Source organism: Megascapheus bottae, chromosome 6 (assembly GCF_031878675.1).
Source record: "Megascapheus bottae isolate mThoBot1 chromosome 6, mThoBot2.hap1, whole genome shotgun sequence".
In the NCBI taxonomy this organism is placed as follows: Eukaryota; Metazoa; Chordata; class Mammalia; order Rodentia; family Geomyidae; genus Megascapheus; species Megascapheus bottae.
Window position 1 is genome coordinate 24,362,092 of NC_143514.1, and position 21,654 is coordinate 24,383,745.

General features: G+C 36.4%; 1 protein-coding gene across 7 annotated transcripts in view; it reads left to right on the plus strand.

The window, feature by feature from the left end:
- The window catches only part of Odf2l (outer dense fiber of sperm tails 2 like), a 108,127-nt gene extending 88,492 nt beyond the window's left edge, over positions 1-19,635 (plus strand). For 6 of the 7 annotated variants that reach the window (XM_090334477.1, XM_090334474.1, XM_090334476.1 and 3 more), the window contains 7 exons: positions 6,376-6,486; positions 8,601-8,705; positions 10,952-11,110; positions 13,939-14,024; positions 14,106-14,268; positions 16,720-16,845; positions 19,494-19,635. In XM_090334477.1, the coding sequence (XP_090190603.1) occupies positions 6,376-6,486; positions 8,601-8,705; positions 10,952-11,110; positions 13,939-14,024; positions 14,106-14,268; positions 16,720-16,845; positions 19,494-19,622 (879 nt within the window). In that variant the 3' untranslated portion in view covers positions 19,623-19,635. The remainder of the gene's footprint in view (positions 1-6,375; positions 6,487-8,600; positions 8,706-10,951; positions 11,111-13,938; positions 14,025-14,105; positions 14,269-16,719; positions 16,846-19,493) is intronic. The other variant, XM_090334470.1, reaches the window with a different exon arrangement.
- Positions 19,636-21,654: the final 2,019 nt, after the last annotated feature.

Below are 21,654 nucleotides of genomic sequence, written 5' to 3' on the forward strand. Positions count from 1 at the left end.
AGAAAGGAAAAGAAAGAAAAAGAAGAAAGGAAGGAAAGAAAGCTAGTTATTCATTGTACATTGTACATTGCCTCTATCAACCCCCAGGACTGGGGGAGGGGGGAGAGAGGGAGGGATGGAAAGAGGGAGGGAGGGAGGGAGGGAGGGAGATAGGAAGGAAGGAAGGAAGGGAGGAAGGAAGGAAGGAAGGAAGGGAGGGAGGGAGGGAGGGAGGGAGAGGGGAGGGAGGAAGGAAGGAAGGAAGGAAGGGAGGAAGGAAGGAAGGAAGGAAGGGAGGAAGGAAGGAAGGAAGGTGCCGGGGCCAGCCGGCAGCAAACCAGGGTTCGCGGATTGGGATTCCTGAAATAGGGGCAAGGACTAGGAAAAAATAGAAGAGAGACAAACAGATGGAGTTCGGGAGGACTACAGCCCAAATCAGCGGTCCAAGAAGTCTGTGAGCTCCAGACTGCTGCCTAAGACTGTGTTTATTTTAAGTTCCGACCTTAAATACTCTTGTTAAAACTAGGGAGTTGCCAGAGGCTACATTCATACAAAATAGTAAACAAGTCACATATAGGATAAATGAGAAAGGATTAACATTGCTTAAAGTCATCCTGATAAGAACTGATTAACATTGCTTAAAGTTATCCAGATAAGAACTGATTGACATTGCTTAAAGTTATCCTGATAAGAGCTGATTGACATTGCTTAAAGTTATCCTGATAAGAGTTACTTCCTTATGTATACAGTTGTGTAGGTCCAAGGTCAGGTCCAAGGTCACTGACCCCACAGTCGGTCCCCAACATCTCCCCCGTCTTTCTTTTAAAAGATGCGGACTCGCTTGTCTTAGGTTGGGTGGATCGCTGACTCTGCCTTACCCGTCATGGGGAACTTCTTCAGATCAAGCTGAAGGCCCTGTCTTAGGTTGGTCAGAGAGCATCCCCTCTTATCCCATCCTTGACTGCGATTCCTCTCGGGGGGGATTCATCCATCTGGGGCTTAGATCTGCGGAGTTGTTCGATTGGTGACTGTTGCAGATGTGACCATTGGACGGCTACTGGCCATAGGTGTTGATTTGTTCCCAACCATAGCTTCAGTTGTCACTTTACTTGGAGTAGAAACAACAGCAATTGGCTTGATATTGGCTGTTGGTGGATCTGAAGTGCTGGCAATTCCTCATTCTTCAGAAGCTGCAGTAGTTTTCAACGTGATCTGTCTCTGCTGTTCTGGGACCTTACTAGTAGGTTCTTGAGGCTCTTTTTTCGGCTCTAAGTGCCTCCCTTGATGCTCTCGGAGTTCTCTCTCCAATTTACTGATTCGACCTTCTTAATGGGACTTAAGAGCTGTCATACGAACATCAAGTTCATTTTTTTGCTGATCTAATGTTCCATTCTCCCCCTTCTTTAAAACAATGCAATAATTCAAACCTAAATGATTTTCTTGATTAAACCTTGAACATGTTCACTCACTCATTCACACACATTCATACTCAAAGATTTTAAAGTGCACAAAATTAATATTGGCCATTCATTTTAAGGAAGTTTGTGTCAAGAGAACTTTGCCAATTTTACTCTTGCAGGTGAGAACCAGGTTCAAAACAAAACTTTAAAAAAAACATAAGGATCCATATTTAAAACTGGTACCAATTTCAAAGACAAAACTGGACAAGAAAAAATATGTAACATGAACAAGACAAAGAAACAGAGACTTTTACACTTAACACAAAAACATGAATTCAGGTCTTTTCCGCATTACTGGATGCATTACTGGAGGGTTGGGGGTGAAGGTCCAGTGGGTCGCTGCTTGGATGACCACTGTCACTCTCCACAATCCGAACATAGCGTTCGGGCAGCCAGCGGGCATCATTTTCTTCCACAGGGTGGGTCCTTCACCTTGTCCCAGATTTTCAGGTCCCTGTTCGGGCGCCAGTTGCCGGGGCCAGCCGGCAGCAAACCAGGGTTCGCGGATTGGGATTCCTGAAATAGGGGCAAGGACTAGGAAAAAATAGAAGAGAGACAAACAGATGGAGTTCGGGAGGACTACAGCCCAAATCAGCGGTCCAAGAAGTCTGTGAGCTCCAGACTGCTGCCTAAGACTGTGTTTATTTTAAGTTCCGACCTTAAATACTCTTGTTAAAACTAGGGAGTTGCCAGAGGCTACATTCATACAAAATAGTAAACAAGTCACATATAGGATAAATGAGAAAGGATTAACATTGCTTAAAGTCATCCTGATAAGAACTGATTAACATTGCTTAAAGTTATCCAGATAAGAACTGATTGACATTGCTTAAAGTTATCCTGATAAGAGCTGATTGACATTGCTTAAAGTTATCCTGATAAGAGTTACTTCCTTGTGTATACAGTTGTGTAGGTCCAAGGTCAGGTCCAAGGTCACTGACCCCACAGTCGGTCCCCAACAGGAAGGGATAGAAAGTAAGCAAGCAACCAAGCTAGTTATTTATTGTATATTTGTCCCTATGTCTTATTGTCCATAGTTTAGTATTGTCTTTGGAGGGAAGAATATATCTAGCTAAATGAAATGGCCAGGATTTTAATTTGGATATGGAAAGGAAAACAAGACAGAAAGTTATATAAACTTGGTTAAAATGTGGAAGAAATTTCCAGAAATCAAAATAATTCACAGCTCTAAGGAACTGTCTTTGATGTTTTAGTAAGTTTTTCACTAGTTAAGATTCAGCTTTACTAAGTATAATAAAATCCTAAATCAGGTGGAAGGAAGTATTATGTTTATTATGTAAGCAAACTCTAACATTGGTATATGTTCAGAGCAGAGAGGTTATCTGATAACTTGGCAGAACACAGAGGTAAAAGGCCATTGCTTATTTTCAAAACCTAGATATCTGCTGAAGGTGTAGCCACTATAGCCAAATTTGAAACAGAAGAGAGGGAGGGAAAAAGGTATTATGCCCACCTTTATCATCTTCTTCCCATTAAAGAAATTCCTTTACTTACTTATACATGTGACCTATGTTACTGAAAGGGAATGTAATCTAGTTATCCTAAGCTCTGGCAAATTGGCAAGTGCATTATTTTCTGAATGGTTCTATAACTTCCTTCATAGGTCCCTATAATTTTACTATTTTTTTGTATATTTTATTCTAGTGTTTAAATTCTTTTTTGTATATGTTGGGAGGAACAGGAGAAAATGATTAAAGGGATTATTACATCAATAAGAACATGTTGTACTCATAAACTGATTTGTTGAATTGTAGCATTTTTGTATAATTACTCAGAGATAACAAAACTAAGTGAATAAAAATTTAAATTCCTTTAAAATTTTGTTCAAATGTTTCTCGCTCCCCAAATCTTATTAATGAGGATGAATCTCTCTTTACATGCTACCATCTTTGTGCATGTAGGGTGTCCATGTAACATAAGATGTTTTATCCTTAATCAGAAACTGTTAAATGAACATTTACATTGATGAGCTTTTGTCTACTGTTTATTTTCTTAATTTTCTTCATACCTTCTAAGAGAAAGGCCTGGGATAACTAATTATTAAATCTAGGTTTTAATCATATGACAATAGAATTAATTTTCAATTAATAGCCTATAAAAGTCATTGAGTAAATATTGCAACATATTCTGTTAACTCAGAAGTATATATTTTTAACTTACATTAGTTACACATATATGGATTTCATTGTAACATTTTCACACGTTTGCAGTTTCTAGCATATATGTAATTTTTATATTATATATATGATTTGTTACTTCTAATTTTATGCTATTGTAATCAGATATGATGTTTTCTTTAAGTCATTTATTTATCTATTTTGCCTACCTGTTTTCTTAGGATAAATTTTGAGATATGGAATTGTCTGGTCAAAAGACAGGCCCATTTTTAATATTGTACATTTTCCTAACTTACTCATTGTAAACATGTGTACCTTATGCAAAGGGATTGGTGTACTTGTTTTCCAATTCTAGAAAAAATTCTAGTGTTTAAAACAAAAATTTCTAGGCTGGGAAGTTGGCTTAGTAGTAGAGTGCTTGCTTAGCATGCATGAATACCTGGGTTCAGTTCCTCCATATCACATAAACCAGAAAAGCTGGAAGTGGTGCTGTGGTTCAAATGGTAGAGTGCTAGCCTTGAGCTAAAGAAGCTCAGGGAGAGTGCCCAGGCTCTGAATTCAAGCCCCAGGAGTGGCAAAAACAAACAACAACAACAAAAACAACCCACTAAATAAAAATAAAAATTTCCAAATTTGATTTGTAGTCTATCTTATTTAGTCTTGTAGCTATGTGATTCAGCCCAAAATGTCATTCCCACTTGATTTCAAGTATGATATAGTTTATCTCTTATTCTTGGCCCTTTTCTTTTCATTTCTTTTTTTTTTATCAGTCCTGGTCTTGAACTCAGGGCCTGTACCCTGTCCTTGGACTTTCTTAAGGTCAGAGCTCTACCACTTGAGCCTCAGCACTACTTCAGGCTTTTTTCTATGTATGTGGTACCGAGGAATCTAACTGGGTCTTTGTGCATGCTAGGCAAGTACTCTATCACTAGGCCAAACTCCTGGCCCTTTTTCTTAATCTGTTTGATCAATACTGAAATCTCCAGTGTTTAGAACATTTTTTTAGTGACCGGTAAACAGCATATTTGTTCATGTATTCATTGATCATTATATTTCTCTGCACTTTTCGGTGGGGCAGGTCCTGGGGCTTGAACTCATTGTGGGGCACTGTGCCTGAGCTGTTTATCCAATGTCCACTTGAATCACAGCTCCCCTTCCAGTTTTTTCCACGGTTAATTGGAGAGTCTAATAGCCTTTTCTGCCTGGGCTAGCTTTTCACTGGGACCCTGGCCTTTTTCTGCTTTTTTTTTTAATACTGTAATCATTGTCCTTTAACTTTTTATTAGAACTCATAAATATTAGAGGTCTTAACTTTACATTTGTCATGTTTATTGTGACTGATGACATGAAATGTCACGTGTACATATATATGTATATATATACACACATACATACAGGGGCTTCTGTGGAATTGTCACTGTTCTACATATCTTACAGGTAGAGGAATTAACTTCCTGAGATCCAGATAATCTTTTCAGGGATATATGCTTAGTCATGCTTGGGAGTTAGTAGTATTTCCCTTTGCAAAAAGCAGTTATGCTTACTGTAGTAAACATGTAATGAGTGTAGGAAGTACTGAGAGAGTCAAGTTCCCCATTCTTGAGTTTGCCTTTCTATAATCCCACTGCATATGCTGTTTGCACTTGGCTTTTTTTTGTTTTGCTCCATTAGAGAAGCAATTTAAGAAACGGACAAAAATACTAGCAGTTTTGATATTTCTATTGTTGTAAGTAATAAAGTCCTCATTCTCTAAGGACTTGGTGTTTTCTCTTAGTATCCAGGAAACTGGTAGGGTAACTGGCAAAATCTCAGATGCTTACAATTCTCTAATCTTCTCATCTCTCCCCTCCCCTTCAATCTCGGGGCTTGAACTTAGGACCTGGGTACTGGCCTTGGACTTTCTTAAGGATAGCATTCTACCACTTGAGCCACAGTACTACTTCCATCTTTTCTCTGTACATGGTACTGAGGAATGGAACCTGAGTCTTGGTGCATGCTAGGCAAGCACTCTACCACTAGGGCAAACTCCCTGCCCTGTAACTGAGACCCTTTGTGTTCAAGGTTAGCATTCTACTTGCACTACAGTGCCATTCCTGGGTTTTGAGTGGTTAATAGGAGATTAGAGTCTCAAGGGGACTTATCTACTCAAGCTGTTTTGGAACTGGCATCCTTACATCTCAGCTTCCTGAGTAGCTAGGATTACAGGCTCTTTTTAAAGTTTTTATGAGTTGAGTTTTTGCTATTCTAAACTCCATTATAGATTTACCTGGATATTCCTTGAATGTTTTCTTTTTCTTTTCTTTGTTTTGCCAGTCATGGGGCTTGAACTCAGGGCCCGAGCACTGTCCTTGGACTTTTCTCAAGGCCAGAGCTCTACCACTTGAGCCATAGCACCATTTCCAGCTTTTTTCTATGTATGTGATACCAAGGAATCAAACTGGGCCTTCGTGCATTCTAGGCAAGCACTCTACCACTAAGCCAAACTCCCAGCCCTATTCTTTGAATGTTTTAAAATTTCTGTTTTGTAAAATAATCCTTAATACATTTGATATTTCTTCAATATTGGGTTGAGGCAGGTAGTCAATCAGTTTTTATCAGTTACTTTTCATATTTCTGAATTTTACATGGTAGTTATATGTTGCAAAGCCAAATATTGTCAATTAACTTTGTTGGTAAATTTTTATCATTAACAATAGTTTTATAATCATTTTTATAATATTTTGTTTTATAAATTTATAAAAGTTTTATAATTAAGTTTGTCAATTGACTTATAAAAGCTGCTATGTATTCCTGTCTAGACTTCACTTGCTGCTTTGAAGGATGAAGTTGTTTCTGTTGAAAATGAACTCATAGAATTGCAAGAAGTAGAAAAACGGCAGAAAGACCTTATTGAAGTATATAAAACTCAGGTGACCACTGCCATCTATTTCAATGTTTGTTAAAACTTTAGATACTTTAAAACATGTTATTTGTGAGCTAAATAAGCAGAACTGAGATTGGTATACTATTTTACAATATATACTGTATGTTCCACTCATTTCATAAGGTCTCAAGTACCTTTGTAATACTGCCAATTCCTGATTCCAATACTACTTGTGGGTGAATTGGATATTCCTAAAGGTAGATTTAAAATTAGTTGCATAGATGTAATATAGCTTCTTTACTTACCTTGGTATTGTTAGGTCCGCCTGGAAGAAATTATTTCTTCCCTTGGCTCTCTCCCCCTATACCCTGGAAATCCCCGCCCAGCACCAGTAACCCTGGCAACTAGCATACCTGGGGGCAGTGGGAAGTTCCCCAGTCTGAGGCACTTCCCCATCCTCTGAGATCACATCCACTTCCACTTCTGCTGTTGCTACACCCCTCCTCCTATATAATGTCTCACTTCCTGCTATAACCTCTCTTCCATTTTGGGTGGCAGGAAGTCTGTTCTTTCCTCACACAATAAACCCTCTTCTCCTGAACTGTGTGGAATTTCCTTTCAGCAAATCTTACAGGTATATGTACTTGTCATTACTTAGTGATACTGACTTAGAATATAACTACCTTTTAAGGTAATTAAACCTCTGAATTCTCTTTCTCCTAGTATAATTAAGATTTATTCACATGAAAGACTTAGAAAAGAATATATGGCAGTATATGTGAAATAGAACGTGTCCAGTTTTATTCACACAAAAGCTTTATGTTTTAGAGGTATAATCAAGTCATGGAAAAGATGACATTCAAATACTTACTTGATGGGTAACAAATTAGTAGTTAAAGATAGGAATTTTATCCAGGTGCCAGTGGTGTACCAATAATCTTAACTACTCAGCAAGGTGAGATCTGAGGATCATGGTTCAAAGCTAAGCCAGACAGGAAAAGTCCATGAGATTCTCATCTCCAATTAACTACACCCCCCCCCTCCAAAAAAGCCATAAGTAGAGCTATGGCTTAAGTGGTAGAACACTAGCCTTGAGCACAAAAGTTCAGAGACAATGCCCATGCTTTGAGTTCAAGCCCTAGGACTGATGTGTATACCTGCCCACGTGTGTGTATACAAGCACAACATCTGCATTTTATTGGAACAATAAGAATCCAATTTAAAGAATAATGATGGCCTGGGGTTTAACTCAGTGGTAGTATTCTTTCCTAGCACGTATAAGACTTTGGATTTGATTCCTAGTAGTGCCCTCTAGCTACAAAAAGAAAACCAGAAATAAAAAGAATAGGCAAGTATAGGGGTTACATTTCGAGGGGTGAGATGGGAAGATGGGAATTGAGATATTTAGTTAGAATATTCTAAACGTGGTAATAAGAATGGAAGTTGTAGTTGGCTTTTCACGTTTAATCCCTCAATAAGAATATTATGACCAATTATCATATTTTAGCAACGTTGACATTTGTATAAAGTCTGACTTAGTTTTTGATTAGAACGATTATTAGAAGCCGGGCGAGGTGGCTCATGCCTGTAATCCTAGCTACTCAGGAGGCTGAGATCTGAGGATCAAGGTTCAAAGCCAGCTCGGCACAAAAGGACCTGAGACTTATTTCTAGTTAACCCTAGAAAAAGGGAAGTGGGGCTTGGTTCAAGGGTAGGGTATTACCCTTGAGCTGAAGAGATCGGACAATGTCCAGGCCCCAGGGTAGGGTGGTAGCTTTAAGCTGAAGAGCTCAGGGACAGTGCCCAGGCCAGGCCAGTTCAAGCCCCATGAACTACCAAAAAAAAAAAAAAAAAGATTATTAGAGTGAGAGCTGGTTTGGATCAGAGACTTAATTTTTAAAGTGATATTACCTGGGAATGAAGTTATCAATTTTTAGCTTTTATACTCTAGATGTATTGATGGGAGAAAACAAGTGAATCATAGAATGACTGCAGAGTAGAGTAGATTAGAGCACTAAATAATTCCATATTTAAAGAAAATAAATATACTGAGGATGTTAAATATATAGTGAGTTATTTAAATTTAGAGTTTTTATTTCATAATATATTCTTAAAAGTTAGATAGTACATGATGCTCTAATAATGTATTTTTATTTTCAGGTAGAAAAGTTGGAGGAAGCAGCAGAAATGGTGAAAAGCAGACTTGAAAACTTACTAAAGGAAAATAGCCTAATAACAAAAAACAAAAATAAAAGAATAGAGAAGGTAAGCTTGAAATTGAACAAAATAATATATATGTATATATAGTCACTTGATGAATATTAAATTCTTCATTTTAGTTATTTTTTTTTAGTCCATCCTCAACTTCTGTAGGAGTTGGTTTTTTTCCCCCTGCTTAAATAATGTTTCTTCCAGGTTTGAAATGTTTTTTTGTGAATGAATGTTTTTTCACTTTTTCCTTAGTATTTGAAAAATATAATGAAGGTTTAATTTTGTTGATATAAGAGCATATATAAATGAATGCAATTATTACTGAAATTCATCAGCCACAAAATGCAAACTAATTGCTTCTTTTTTTCTGAGTGTAACTCTTTTGTTTAAAAAATTTGCATGAATTCTCTACTAAATGCATTTTTGGAAGGACAATGATATCTCTTTTTAAAAAAGATCATTTCCTTCTCTTCACCCTGTTGCAACAGAATGAAGAGAAGGCCAGTGCTGGCAATGACGTTGTTTTGTGAATATTTCTGAGTTTTTAAATAAAAATGCATTCCTCTTTGTACTTTGAATTGTTTGGGGAAGGAAGTGATTGGATGCTGACTCCTAGCTGAAGAGGTCATGAGATGTTAGTGGTTAGTTCCAACAGAGGGTAGTACAGCTACTATCTTTGAATTGTTCCCATATGTGGGATTGAGAAGTCAGACTGAGGCATCTCTGTGAAGTAAAGGTCAGCGGAGGGTGGGGGGGTATTACTGGCACTGAAATAGAGATACAACAAATGGAGAATAGCTCATCACATATGTAACTCACTATTTTCCTAGAATTAATTTTTACCTATTTTTAGCAGACCAGAGAAGATACCATTTCTTGTCTTTTGGTCTCTCTCTCTCCCTCTCTCTCTCTCTCTCTCTCTCTCTCTCTCTCTCTCTCTCTCTCTCTCTCTCTCTCTCTCTCTCTCTCTCTCCCCATCTCTTTCTATCTTTTTATTGCCAGTCCTGTGCCTTTAACTCAGGACCTAGGCACTGTCTTTGGGCTTTCTCAAGGTTAGAGCTCTACCACTTGAGCCACAGCACCATTTCTGGCTTCTTTTCTGTGTATGTGGTACCAGGGAGTTGAACCCAGGTCTTCGTGCATGCTAGGCAAGCACTCCTACCACTAGGCTAAACTCCCAGCCCTTTTGGTCTCTTTTTTTTCTCATCATGCATTCACATGCAAATGTCTCCTTTTCTGTTAGGCAGCACTATACATAGAAGTCTCTTTGAGCAAAAGGTTAAATTTCTTTTTATGATCTGAGGAGAATCCAGAGTATTAGAAGCCTATTTTAAAATACTTGTTCTAAAAGCAGAAAGGAAAAGTGGTGCTATGGCTCCAGGGGTAAGGCAGTAGCCTTAAGATGAAGACTCAGGGACAGTGCCGAAGCCCAGAGTTCAAGCCCCACAACTGACAAAAAAAAAAAAAAAAAGATATTTAAAAGCAGAAAGGGACTTTTTTTTCCTTAGCTACTATGAGGTCACAGTGCTTTCTTACTGATCTGTAAGCAAAGACATTGTGTGTGTGTGTGTGTCTCTGTGTCTCTGTGTCTCTGTGTCTCTGTGTGTGTGTACATTCTTGTTTCAAAATGGTACAGTGAGAAACTGCATAAGGCAAGGGAATTAATGAACAAAATTAAGAGAGTTTTTCATCACAGTATGAGAACTAAATATCAGCTATTTGAAAATAGTATGCCTTAAAGCCCACTAATTTGGGCCAAGACGGCTCTAAATTTAGTTAAATAGCTAAGTCCTAAGATTGAATGACTGAAGATAACAGTTTCTTTTTTTTTATTGTCAGGGTTGAAGATAACAGTTTCTTAGAGCTGATGGCAGGCAGTAGAAACTAGTATGTCAGATTTTTTTAAAATAATATCTGTACTTGCATAAATTAAAAAAATTGTATATAGAGATTCCCTTCACGAACACTTATTTAACATGATATTTGAAATACGATGTGAAAATCAATGTTAATAATTCTTTAGTAAAAAAATTTAAAGAAAATAAAAAAATTGCTTTGCTAGGTTAAACATTCTCTCTCAATTTGCTGGATAAACTTCAAAACTTTTTAGTTACATATTCATATGGAGTCGAATCTAAATTAATATTTACTCATATTTGTTTGGTTAAATATAATTGCTTAAAACTATTCTACCTAAAATACTTATTATGTAGTAACGTATCTAGTATTTAATAAGAGAGTAAGAATATTCCTGCTGAATATGTGACCTTGCACTTATTTCCTCTAATGTTACAACTCAGATGAGAGGCCAGATGGAGTCTCATCTGAAGGAGGTAGACAGTGTCCGCGATGCCTTGATGTCAGCTGAACGAAGGCTTCAGGAGTGTCAGGAGAGTCTGCAGTGCTGCAAGGACAAATGTGCAAACCAGGCCAACACCATTAGGGAGCTTCAGGGCCAGGTGCCCAATGGTTGTTCTATGATTTACAATATGTATGAAAATAATGCTTGGAGTCCTTTAACCAGTTGAGGGCACTTATGTCAGGGGTTCAGTTATTTTTATTCCCATGTACATAATTGGTGAATCAACATTTTCATGTGGATACAGTTAATACTATTTTGCAGATTTTTTAGTATCTTATGGTAACATTAATAATTAAGACTGCAAATTTATGGGTTAGAGACATGGATCCAGGCTTGAGTGCCTGTCTAAGCCTTGAATTCCTATAGTACTAAAACAAACAGAAAAATTTCTAAGTTACGTTATTCTTGCAAATCTTTATTTTGACATGGAGGGTATAATATAGTAATGGAATGAAAGAAAAAGAACAAAACTATAGTTATATATGTTTCTAGATGTCAGAATAAAGTAAATGTAATTTATGAAAATGCATTTCAATTTTTGGTAAATTATTGTAACAATTAGAATGTATTTTCATTATAATTGTGCACCAAAATTTTAGAAGTTATCTTCCATCTTTTTTTTTTCCAGTATGTCATTTTTTTTTTTTTTGGCTAATCCTGGAGCTTGAACTCAGAGCCTGAGCACTGTCGTTGGGCTTTCTCAAGGCTAGAGCCCTACCATTTGAGCCACAACACCATTTCTGGCTTTTTCTGTGTAGTGGTACTGAGGAATTGAACCCTGGTCTGGGCAAGCACTCTACCAGTAGGCCGCATTTATGGCCCTGTCATTTTTAAAAATTTAATCATAATAGGGAGCAGGTAAGTCCTGCTATTCAGTCACCATATAGCCATGCCTGACTTAATACATACCACATAGAAAGCACTAAGTGTTTTGTTTTTGTTTTTTTCCAGTCCTGGGTCTTGAACTCAGAGCCTGAGTACTGTCCTTGGGCTTTCTCAAGGCTAGTGCTCTACCATTTGAGCCACAGCACCACTTTCAGCTTTTTTTTCTGTGTATGTGGTACCAAGGAATTGAACCAGGGTCTTCGTGCATGCTAGGCAAGCACTCTACCACTAGGCCAAACTCCCGGTCCCAGCACTCAGTATTTTCAAATGAGTTATTTTTCTCTCAAAGAAGTGTATGTGAGGATGATGCTGAGACATTTTTAGTAAGTACTTTCTGTCTTCCAATATAATCTGGATTTTCATTTTGCAATTCATTTTTTAAAGCAATGTGTAGACCATCTTTTGTGAATTTAAATTTCTGATAAAACAGTTTTCTGGGAAAATATCAGATTATATATTTTAGCCTAAAGTATTAGTTAAAAATTTTAGATTTATTATTAATGTTTTTATATTATTAATGCTTCTGCCTTTGAGGCAATAGGAAGAATACTTTGTCTTGGGATGGACTGTGTGTTATTTGTTTATTTTATTTTGCTACAGCAATATTTTTATCTATGGTTAAAACTTTATACATAATCAAATATCAGACATTATTATTATTTTGATGGTACTGGGGTGAGAACTCAGGACCTGGAGCTTGTTAGACAAGTGCTTTACCTCTTGAGCCTTGCTCTGAGCCCTTTTTGCTTTAGTTATTTTTCAGATAGGGTTATGTGCTTTTTGCCTAAGTCAGCTTTGGACTGTGATCCTGCTACCTAGATTTCCTGTATAGTTGGAATTACAGGCAGTGTTACCAAACCCAACTTAATTATTTTTTTTTATTAAAAGATTTTATTAACATTGATTCTTTACATCATACTTCAAATGTCAAGTTTAACAAATAAGTATTCAAGAATGGGATCTCTATAGGCAATCACTGGCACATAAATTTAAGAACAAAATTAAAATAAGCTGAGAGTTTGTATGTTCTAGATACATACATATCGATCTACATAACATTATGTCTATAGAGTATATATCCCATCATAGATTTTTTATGTCGATGTTGATTTATTTATATCTGAGACCATTGTTTTCATATATTTTTATTGTAATTAATAGAAGGGTTACATGATATTTGCCAGATAGAAGGTGCATTAATTCACATACATTGATACCCTTTCACATGTCTTGATCCCCATTTCCCTTCCCCCAACTTATTTTTATAAATAAGGTCTCACTACTTTTTTGTTAGACTGTCCTTAAACTATTGTTCCTATTTTCACCTCCTAAGTAGTTGGGTTTATAGTCATGAGCCACAGTACCATGAAATGTAACACCATTAAAAAAAACCTGTAAGTATTCAACAATAGATTAATACTATTTAAAATTTTTATATTAAAACTGAAAAATCCACCCCTTTTCCATAAAGTATTGATGATAATATTTTTTTTTGCCAGTCCTGGGCTTAAGCTCAGGACTCTTTTTGGATTTTTCTCAAGATTAGAACTCTACCACTTGAGCTTCAGCACCACTTCTGGCTTTTTCTAAGTATGTGGTACCAAGGAATCGAACCTGGGTCTTCGTGCATGCTAGCCAAGCACTCTACCACTAGGCCAAACTCCCAGCCCTGATGATAATATTTTAAGTCAGAAAAAGTTATTTATTCTGCTGCTGCTGGGGCTAGAACTAAGGACTTCAACACTCTCCCTTAGATTTTTTTTGCCTAGGGCTGGTACTTGACCACTTAAGAATACAGCTCTATTTCTGGCCTTTTAGTGGTTAATTGGAACTGAGAGTCTTGTGTACCCTTCTGCCCAAGGCTGAGTTCAAATTTTAGCACCACTAAAATAACTTGTATTTTAAAATGTTAACAATGACTTTTTGTCTAGGAATAACTTTCATATCTTCTTGTTTCTTGTGGTTATTCTAACAATAAATATGCAAATTATTCTTGAAACTTCTTGGAAAGAAAATAACCAAGAAAAATTTTTTTTTTAGTTTGATGGAAATCATAGTCTTCTGACAAAGCTTTCTCTTGAGGAGGAAAGTTATCTCATTCAGTTGAAGTGGGAAAGCCTTAAACAGTAAGTATTGAACTGCCAAAATTAGTATTATGTGTTTCTCTGTAACAGTATAGTTCTAAAATATATATTTATTGTAAAAAGAAAATTAGAACTGATGGATGCAGAGAATAAGGAGCTTGAAAAAAAGGTAGCAGACCAAGAAGAATGTCTTAAGCATGGCAATCTGATGCTTAAAGAGAAGTCAGCAGAATATACAGCACTGGCCCGGCAACTGGAAGCTGTTTTAGAAGAAGGAAGGCTAAAGGTATGGATGGACTTTATTTAAAAACTATTTTAATTAGTTTATCTATTTAAATAACTGGCAACCTCTGTACAAAACCTACAGTTATTGTTCTTATCCTGATGACAGGGTAGGAGGAATAGTTTTACCTAATTTTCCCTAGGAGCAACACATAATATTGCTATGCCAGAGTTATTTTACCAGATGATTGATGATGTGGCAAGATAGCAGGCAGAGATGGAAAATGATTTGAAGGTATAATCCTTTCCCATTCTTCTAAAATGTAAAGCCAATTTGAGTGTGCAAATAGTTAAAAATTTGGCTTCAGTTGGGATCCAGTAAGCTGCAATGCTCAAGGCCTTTTTGACAAATATTTGTTGCATAAATAAATACAAGCAAGAATTAAGTTTCAGTTCAGTCTGTTAAATTACCATTCATGATAGACAAATATGAGAAGGCCTGGCTTCAGTTCTCATTACACTCAAGTGAGTTAGGAAATAACATAAGAATAAACAAATGTAGGTGTGGTAGTCAGAGGAAGGAAGGCTTTATGGGATGCCATGAATGTATCTCAACCAGGAGTGTAGGGAAAAGGATTGAGGAAAATTTCAAAATTTATCCAACAGGGTCAAACTCTAATCTTGAAAGATTATAAGGTAGTGTTTGGAATCCAATAGGAACTACATTTCCGTTCTGGCTCTGACACATTGTGTCCTGACAAGGACAAGTTACTTCTCTAAACTTCAGTTCTTAGCCAGTAAAATGGGAGTGCTGAATGTACTTGTAGGACAAGAGCTGCTAAAAGGTGGCCATCTTCACCCGGGTCACTCTCATATGTAGATATTCTGAAATAACCATCAAAAGCAGGGTTGTTTCAAGTGGCCAAACCAAGCAAGTCTGAGGCCCTGAGTTCAAACTAGTACTGCCAAAGCACAGTAACCTAAATAACAAAATACACTTCCAGTTGTAGAAATGTAATAATGTATCTCTCAGCTTTGTCATCCTTTGGGAGAAAAATAAGAGGTGATTTTATCATGGGTTTAGTTCATGTGGATCTGGAACATGTCAGGTACTCTCAGATTTCTCCTGCAGAATGGTGAGAGTGCCAGAGCTACACTGAATTACAGGGAGAATCTCTAGCTTTTTATCCACTTGAGAAAGGCTATGTCTCCCACCTTGAGGGGTCAGTGCCTTGAGCATTGTTGCTTGTCTTCACAGTTCCTTCCCCCACAGACATCATATTCTGCTATCATCCCAAACTCACAATCAATTCGGCACTTGGGTAGAAGATATCTTTGTAAAGTGCTGTGCAGTAACAGAACTGAATCTTGTGGAGATAGTTTGGAAGGTAGTTCTTCCCACTAGCTCTTTGCCTCTGCTCTTTTTTTTGTGACTCCAACCCAACCTTTTTTTTTTGTGGATCATGGGGCTTGAACTCTGGCCTAGGCTCTATCCCCGAACTCTTCAGTTCAAGGCTACTGCCCTACCCTTGAGCCAAGCTCCACTTCCCATTTTCTAGAGGTTAATTGGAGATAAGAATCTCACAGACTTTAGTGCCTGGGCTGGCTTTGAACCTTGATCCTCAATCTCAGCCTCCTGAGTAGCTAGGATTATAGGTGTGAGCCACTGAGTCCAGTTCAACCCAACCTTTTCTATAGATAAGTTCCTACAAGTCTGTATCTGATGAAGATGGCTAAGCTAGACCTACTACTAAGTTATCAGTCAGGGAAATATTTACACTCATAATTCAGACCACATTGGAAGTACATGAATGAAAAGCCAGTATGTTTGTGCATGTGTGTGTGCATGTGTGTGCAGATGGGTATACAATGTGAACATCATTCCACTCCATTCCATCCATTCAAATGTATACTCAGCATTTAATGAGAATTTTCTAGACATCAAGGTGAGTGAATGTCAATACTATTAAAAATGACATGTGGTCTTAATACATTTAAAAACTAGGAACCAGTGGCTTACACCTTCAGTCCTAACTTCTCAGGAGGCTGAGTGAGGACTACGATTTGAAACCAGCTCAGGCAAGAAGACTTATTTTCCTCTGCTAATCTACCAAAAAAGCCAGAATTGGAGTTGTGGCTCAAGTGGTTGAGCTCTAGCCTTAAGCAAAAGAAGCTCAGGGACAGTGCATAGGCCTGAGTTCAAGCCCCAGGACCAGTACCAAAAATAAAAAATAAAAAATAAATTGTTGGGGAAAATACTTAATGGCCAAACAGTGAGAATGTATATAACTCTCCCAGCTTTCCTTTGCAGCCCAATTTTACAGATACTTAGGCTACAAAGATGAGTAGACAGACTTGTACTACTTGTGACTTTTAAAGATAGAATATACCTTAAACATGTTCTAATTAAATTAGCACTCAATATATATCTGGAAATGAAAAGTACAATTTAATTTTAAGTTGCATTTTAAAGAAAATGCATTTAGTTATTTTATTCTCTTAATAACAATTGCAGGTTTCTGAAGAAGTAGAAAAAATGTCATCTAGAGAGAGGGCTTTACAAATTAAAATACTAGATCTGGAAACTGAACTTAGGAAGAAAAATGAGGAACAAAACCAACTTATTTGTAAAATAAACAATGTAAGTATTAGTTTGGCTTAATATATTATAAAAAATGAATCCACATTTAACAATCATGTCATGTAACTTATTAAATTGCAAATTGAAATTACTCAGCTAATTACTATTATATTAAAATAACAGTATAAAATGCAAAAAATGTAAGTGTCAGGCTAATGTCAAGGCATTAGTTCTCCTGCATTCCTGGTAACATCTTTTGCATTGCTCCAAAGTCTCTTCAGGCCCTTTGCTGCCCATTCATTTGTATTATAGCTGCTTAATGAAAGTTATAGGTATAATTAGCTTACTTTTTTATGCTATTCATTTTTTGTTTTTTAAAAGATATTCACTTTAAACAATTATAGATTTATACCTGCCTTGAACAATGAATATTGTATTTTGGAAAGGTATAATTTGGCATTGAAAAAATATTTAGTGATGTCAAATTTGCATATGAGATGAATGCTTTGATCTACTCAGCCATTAAATGAGAATAGTAAATTGGCTGTGTTTAATTATTTCTCTAATGTTCTTCTCCTGAATATTCATGAAATAGACCAGATTAGTTTTAACGTATCTTATGATAGTCTTAAAGCTAGAATTAGTCATGATTAAATTACTTAATGACTACCTACTTATAATGATATAAGGAATAAAGATTATTTTTCCAGGAATTGGAGACGTTGGGTTAGCTACCATTTTATTATTCCCAAATGTCTAAAAGTTAAAAACTTAAAAAAAATTGACAAGTTAAATGACTTTGACATATTTAATTGTATTGCCATAAAAATTTAATCAGAATAAAAAATATATCATTTTTAATTTAATACAACCTTTCTCCCCTCTCGCCCTCTCTTTCTTTCTCTCTCACTCTTCTGTTATTCCTGGGGCTTGAACTATGGACCTTGGCACTGACCCTGAGCTCTTCAGCTCAAGACAATTGCTCTACCAGTTGAGCCACAGCACCACTTCCTGTTTTCTGATGGTTAATTGGAGATAAGAGTTTCAGGGACATTAGTTCCTGGGCTGGCTTAGAACTGTGATTCTCAGATCTCAGATTTCTGATGGTTAATTGGAGATAAGAGTTTTAGGAAATTAGTTCCTGGCTGGCTTAGAAATGTGATTCTCAGAGCTCAGTCTCCTGAGTAGCTAGGAGTACAGGCATGAGCCACCAGCTCCCCAGCCTCCTTTCTCTTATTTTTAAATTCATAAAATAACTTCATCATTAGAGTTTCTGGTATCATAAACATGTGATATTTTTTGCTATCAAAGCATCTAGAAAAATAAGGAAACTAAGATAAGATGGATTGTACCATGACATTTCTAGTAATTGGCTGATGCTACTGAAATATGGTGCAAAAATGTATCATTTTGTACAAATAAAAGTCTAAGTATAGATTTTAAAATAGGTGAAAAATCAGTTTAAAGTTCTTTGCCTTCTCTAAGAAAGTTCAGAGGGCGTTTATGTATTTCATGTATATAAAGTTAAATGGAATTATAAGCACTTAGATTCTCACACTTAGCTGCATGATTGATTCATCCTGCTGGCCTATTTATATTTTTGGTCCAAGTACTCTTGTGTGTGGGTGATGAGGGGTGTTTGTGTATGAATGTCATGAATATACAATCAAAAAAATGACCTCAGTAGTTTAATCCACGGCAACCCTCCTGAAGCTCAAAGCATTTTTAACTCTTAAGTATTGTCATGAATTGAGTAAAATTAGCATTTCATAGAGTCATTATGAATTTTTCCACAGAAAATGGCAGAAACAGTATGGGAATAAATATGTCATGGTAGTGTAATGGAAATTGGTTTTAACACTTTTTTTGGGGGGGGGGTCAGTCATGAGGCTTAAACTCTGGGCCTGAGTATTGTCCCTGAGCTCTTCAGCTCAAGGATACCGCCCTACCCCTCGAACCTCAGCATTACTTTAGTTTTCTAGTGGTTAACTGAAGATAAAAGTCACCCAGACTTTAGTGCCCAGGCTGGCTCCTAAGTAGCTAGGGTTACAGGTGTGAGCTACTGAGCTGGTTGGATAAAGAAAACTGACATTAATCACATTAAATATGTAATAATTTGGAGTTAAGTAAATGTGTATTGCCAAACCTATATCAAAGTAGAGATTAAGTATATGTGTTCTTTAATTTCTTTTTTTGCCAGTCCGGGGCTTAAGCTCAGGGCCTGAGCATTGTCCTTGGACTTTCTCAAGGCAAGAGCTCTACCACTTGAGCCTCAGCACCATTTTCGGCTTTTTTCTATGTATATGGTCTTCGTGCATGCTAGGCAAGCATGCTACCACTAGGCCAAACTCCTGGCCCTTCTTTAATTAATTTTATAAAAGGAAATGAAACTTTAAAATGTTAACAATGGACAAATAGGATATAAGTATTCTTTTAGCAATGCTTTAATTCTTTTAAAAATTATGTATTCTGAGTCTGAGAGTTAGGCCTAGTGGTACAATGCACGAAGACCTGGGTTTGATTCCTCGGTACCACATACATAGAAAAAAGCTGGAAGTGGTGCTGAGGCTCAAGTGGTAGAGCTCTAATCACTGCCCAGGCCTTAAGTTCAAGGCCTAGGACTGGAAAATAAATTAAAATTGTGCATTCATTTATTGAATATGTTTGTTACAAATACCATTGTTAATTATCTGTTTTTCTTTATTCAGAAAGCGCAATATCAGGAAGTATGTTTGAAAGAAATACAACACAGTCTTGAGAAGACGGAGAATCAAAATGAGAGTATTAAGAATTATTTACAGTTTCTCAAAACATCCTATGTCACAATGTTTGGATAAATTGTTGAATATATTTTTTATTCTAATAGGTTTTGATTTATAAGTGTTAGTATTAGTTCCAATGTGAAGATACTAGAAACCTAATTTATTACTTAATGGAAACTTTAAGACACTATAACTGTAGTTTTTGTTTTTTTGTGTAATCATTCTTATTTAACATTGGTTTAATTCCTTTTGAAATTATATTGGATTTTAGAATGTTTTTCTCATGTATTAACAAATCAGAATAAGTCTTTGTAAGATTTTTACACCATTCAAATGAATTTGTAGTATATCTAGGCCAAATATGTCATTTTGTATAACGTATATATTTGTTTTATGTTGTGGTGTTATGTGAATATAATAAAAGAAAATATGCTGCATTTTATTTTTTACTAGTGATACAATTACATACATATGTTTCCCCCTGGTCCTGGAGCTTGAACTAAAAAGTTCCACTACTGGCTTTTTGGTGATTAATTAGAGATAAGACTTTGATGGGCTTTACGACCTGGCCTGGCTTTGAACTGTGATCCTCAGATCTTAGCCACCTGAGTCACTAGAATACAGGCATGAGCCATTGGCACCTGGCTTCATATCCACTTTTTGAAAATACAAAATGTTTTGGTATACTTAATATTGCTTAAGGTACATGCCCAGATGGCATTATAATTTCTGTTATTTTAAATATAAGTTATTTAAGTTATAGCTATTAAATTTCAGATGAAAACTTGGCATGTACTGTTTCTTTATAAAGAATAGGCATTTAGGCTTTCCCATGAATTCATAGATTTTTGCTCATTATGTTAGAGAAATCTGGTATTACAGTTGGCACTCAGAAGCCTCTGAGCTAACTGATAGATTAAGAAAAGCTAACTTCCCTTCTAGCCAACTCACAGGAGACAATTAGAATAAGCATTTTTATGTGAGAAGTTTTACAATAAGGTCTTTGTTACTGGGATAAAGTAGGAAAGAGATCAAGAACTTGCTAAACGGTCTCCTTTTGAAAGGAGATGCATGTAACCAGGGATCCAGTGATTGTGAATCATCTTGGACAATGACTTAAGAGCTGTTTATTTAAAGGGGAACACTTAAATCTTAAAAGACTGAAGAAGGCAGATTGTGTACTATATAGTTCCAGCCTTTTAATCGAACTGTCTGTCCAATGAGTTCTGTCCTTTACTGTGATCATGTACTGTGCTCCTAGGACTTCCATGTCATCCACAAGTGTTGATCCTCATGACCCAACTGCTTCACAATATTCTCATTAAAATAGCAAAATATAAATTGTCAGGGACTGGTACCTTCTTTTGGCCTAACGATTGGTTGTTGCCCTTTTATTTGTTTTAATCAATACTATGGTAGTATAAAACATACTTAACCCTTGAGGCCTTCTGTGCATTTTTCTAAAACAGAAAGAATAGAGACAGGCTTTTAAATGTTGCTTATTAGAGTGAAGTTTGCAGTTTAAGGGCAGAACTCTGTCTTACTTGTGTTTGTCTCTTAGTTCCTACAAAGTGCTCTGTAGGTACCAAATATTCAGCTGATGTTTCTGGTGTATAGGCAGATGGATATTCAAAGAAGGTACACATTTTCTTTTCTTGTTTTAGATATGAAAGTAAGCATAGATGGACTAACTGCTGTGACTGTATATGTGTGTACCAGCACATGTATGCACACCTGCATTTGTGACTTGGAATTAAATTTAGGATTTTGTGTTTGAATTTGAATGTTAAAGTTGCCATTTAAACTCATATCTTCTGATTCCAGAATTAAGTTTCCCTGTTGCTGTCCTTCTGTTATTGCAGGAGTGGCAGCAATGTCATTGCTGTTGTTTTGTAAGCACTTGCTATGTATGAAGTTGTAAGTGTGATACATTTATTGTCTACATTTCAGGAAACAGACAGAGGCTAATTAACTTCCTCTTATCCCAGAGTTAGTGAGAAGCTTACAATTCCATGTCCACAGTTTCTGTTCTTAACTATGACCTTCCCATTTTTAAATCATTTGTATCAATTTCTCTAGGATATTGTTTTTGATCATGAATGTAGTT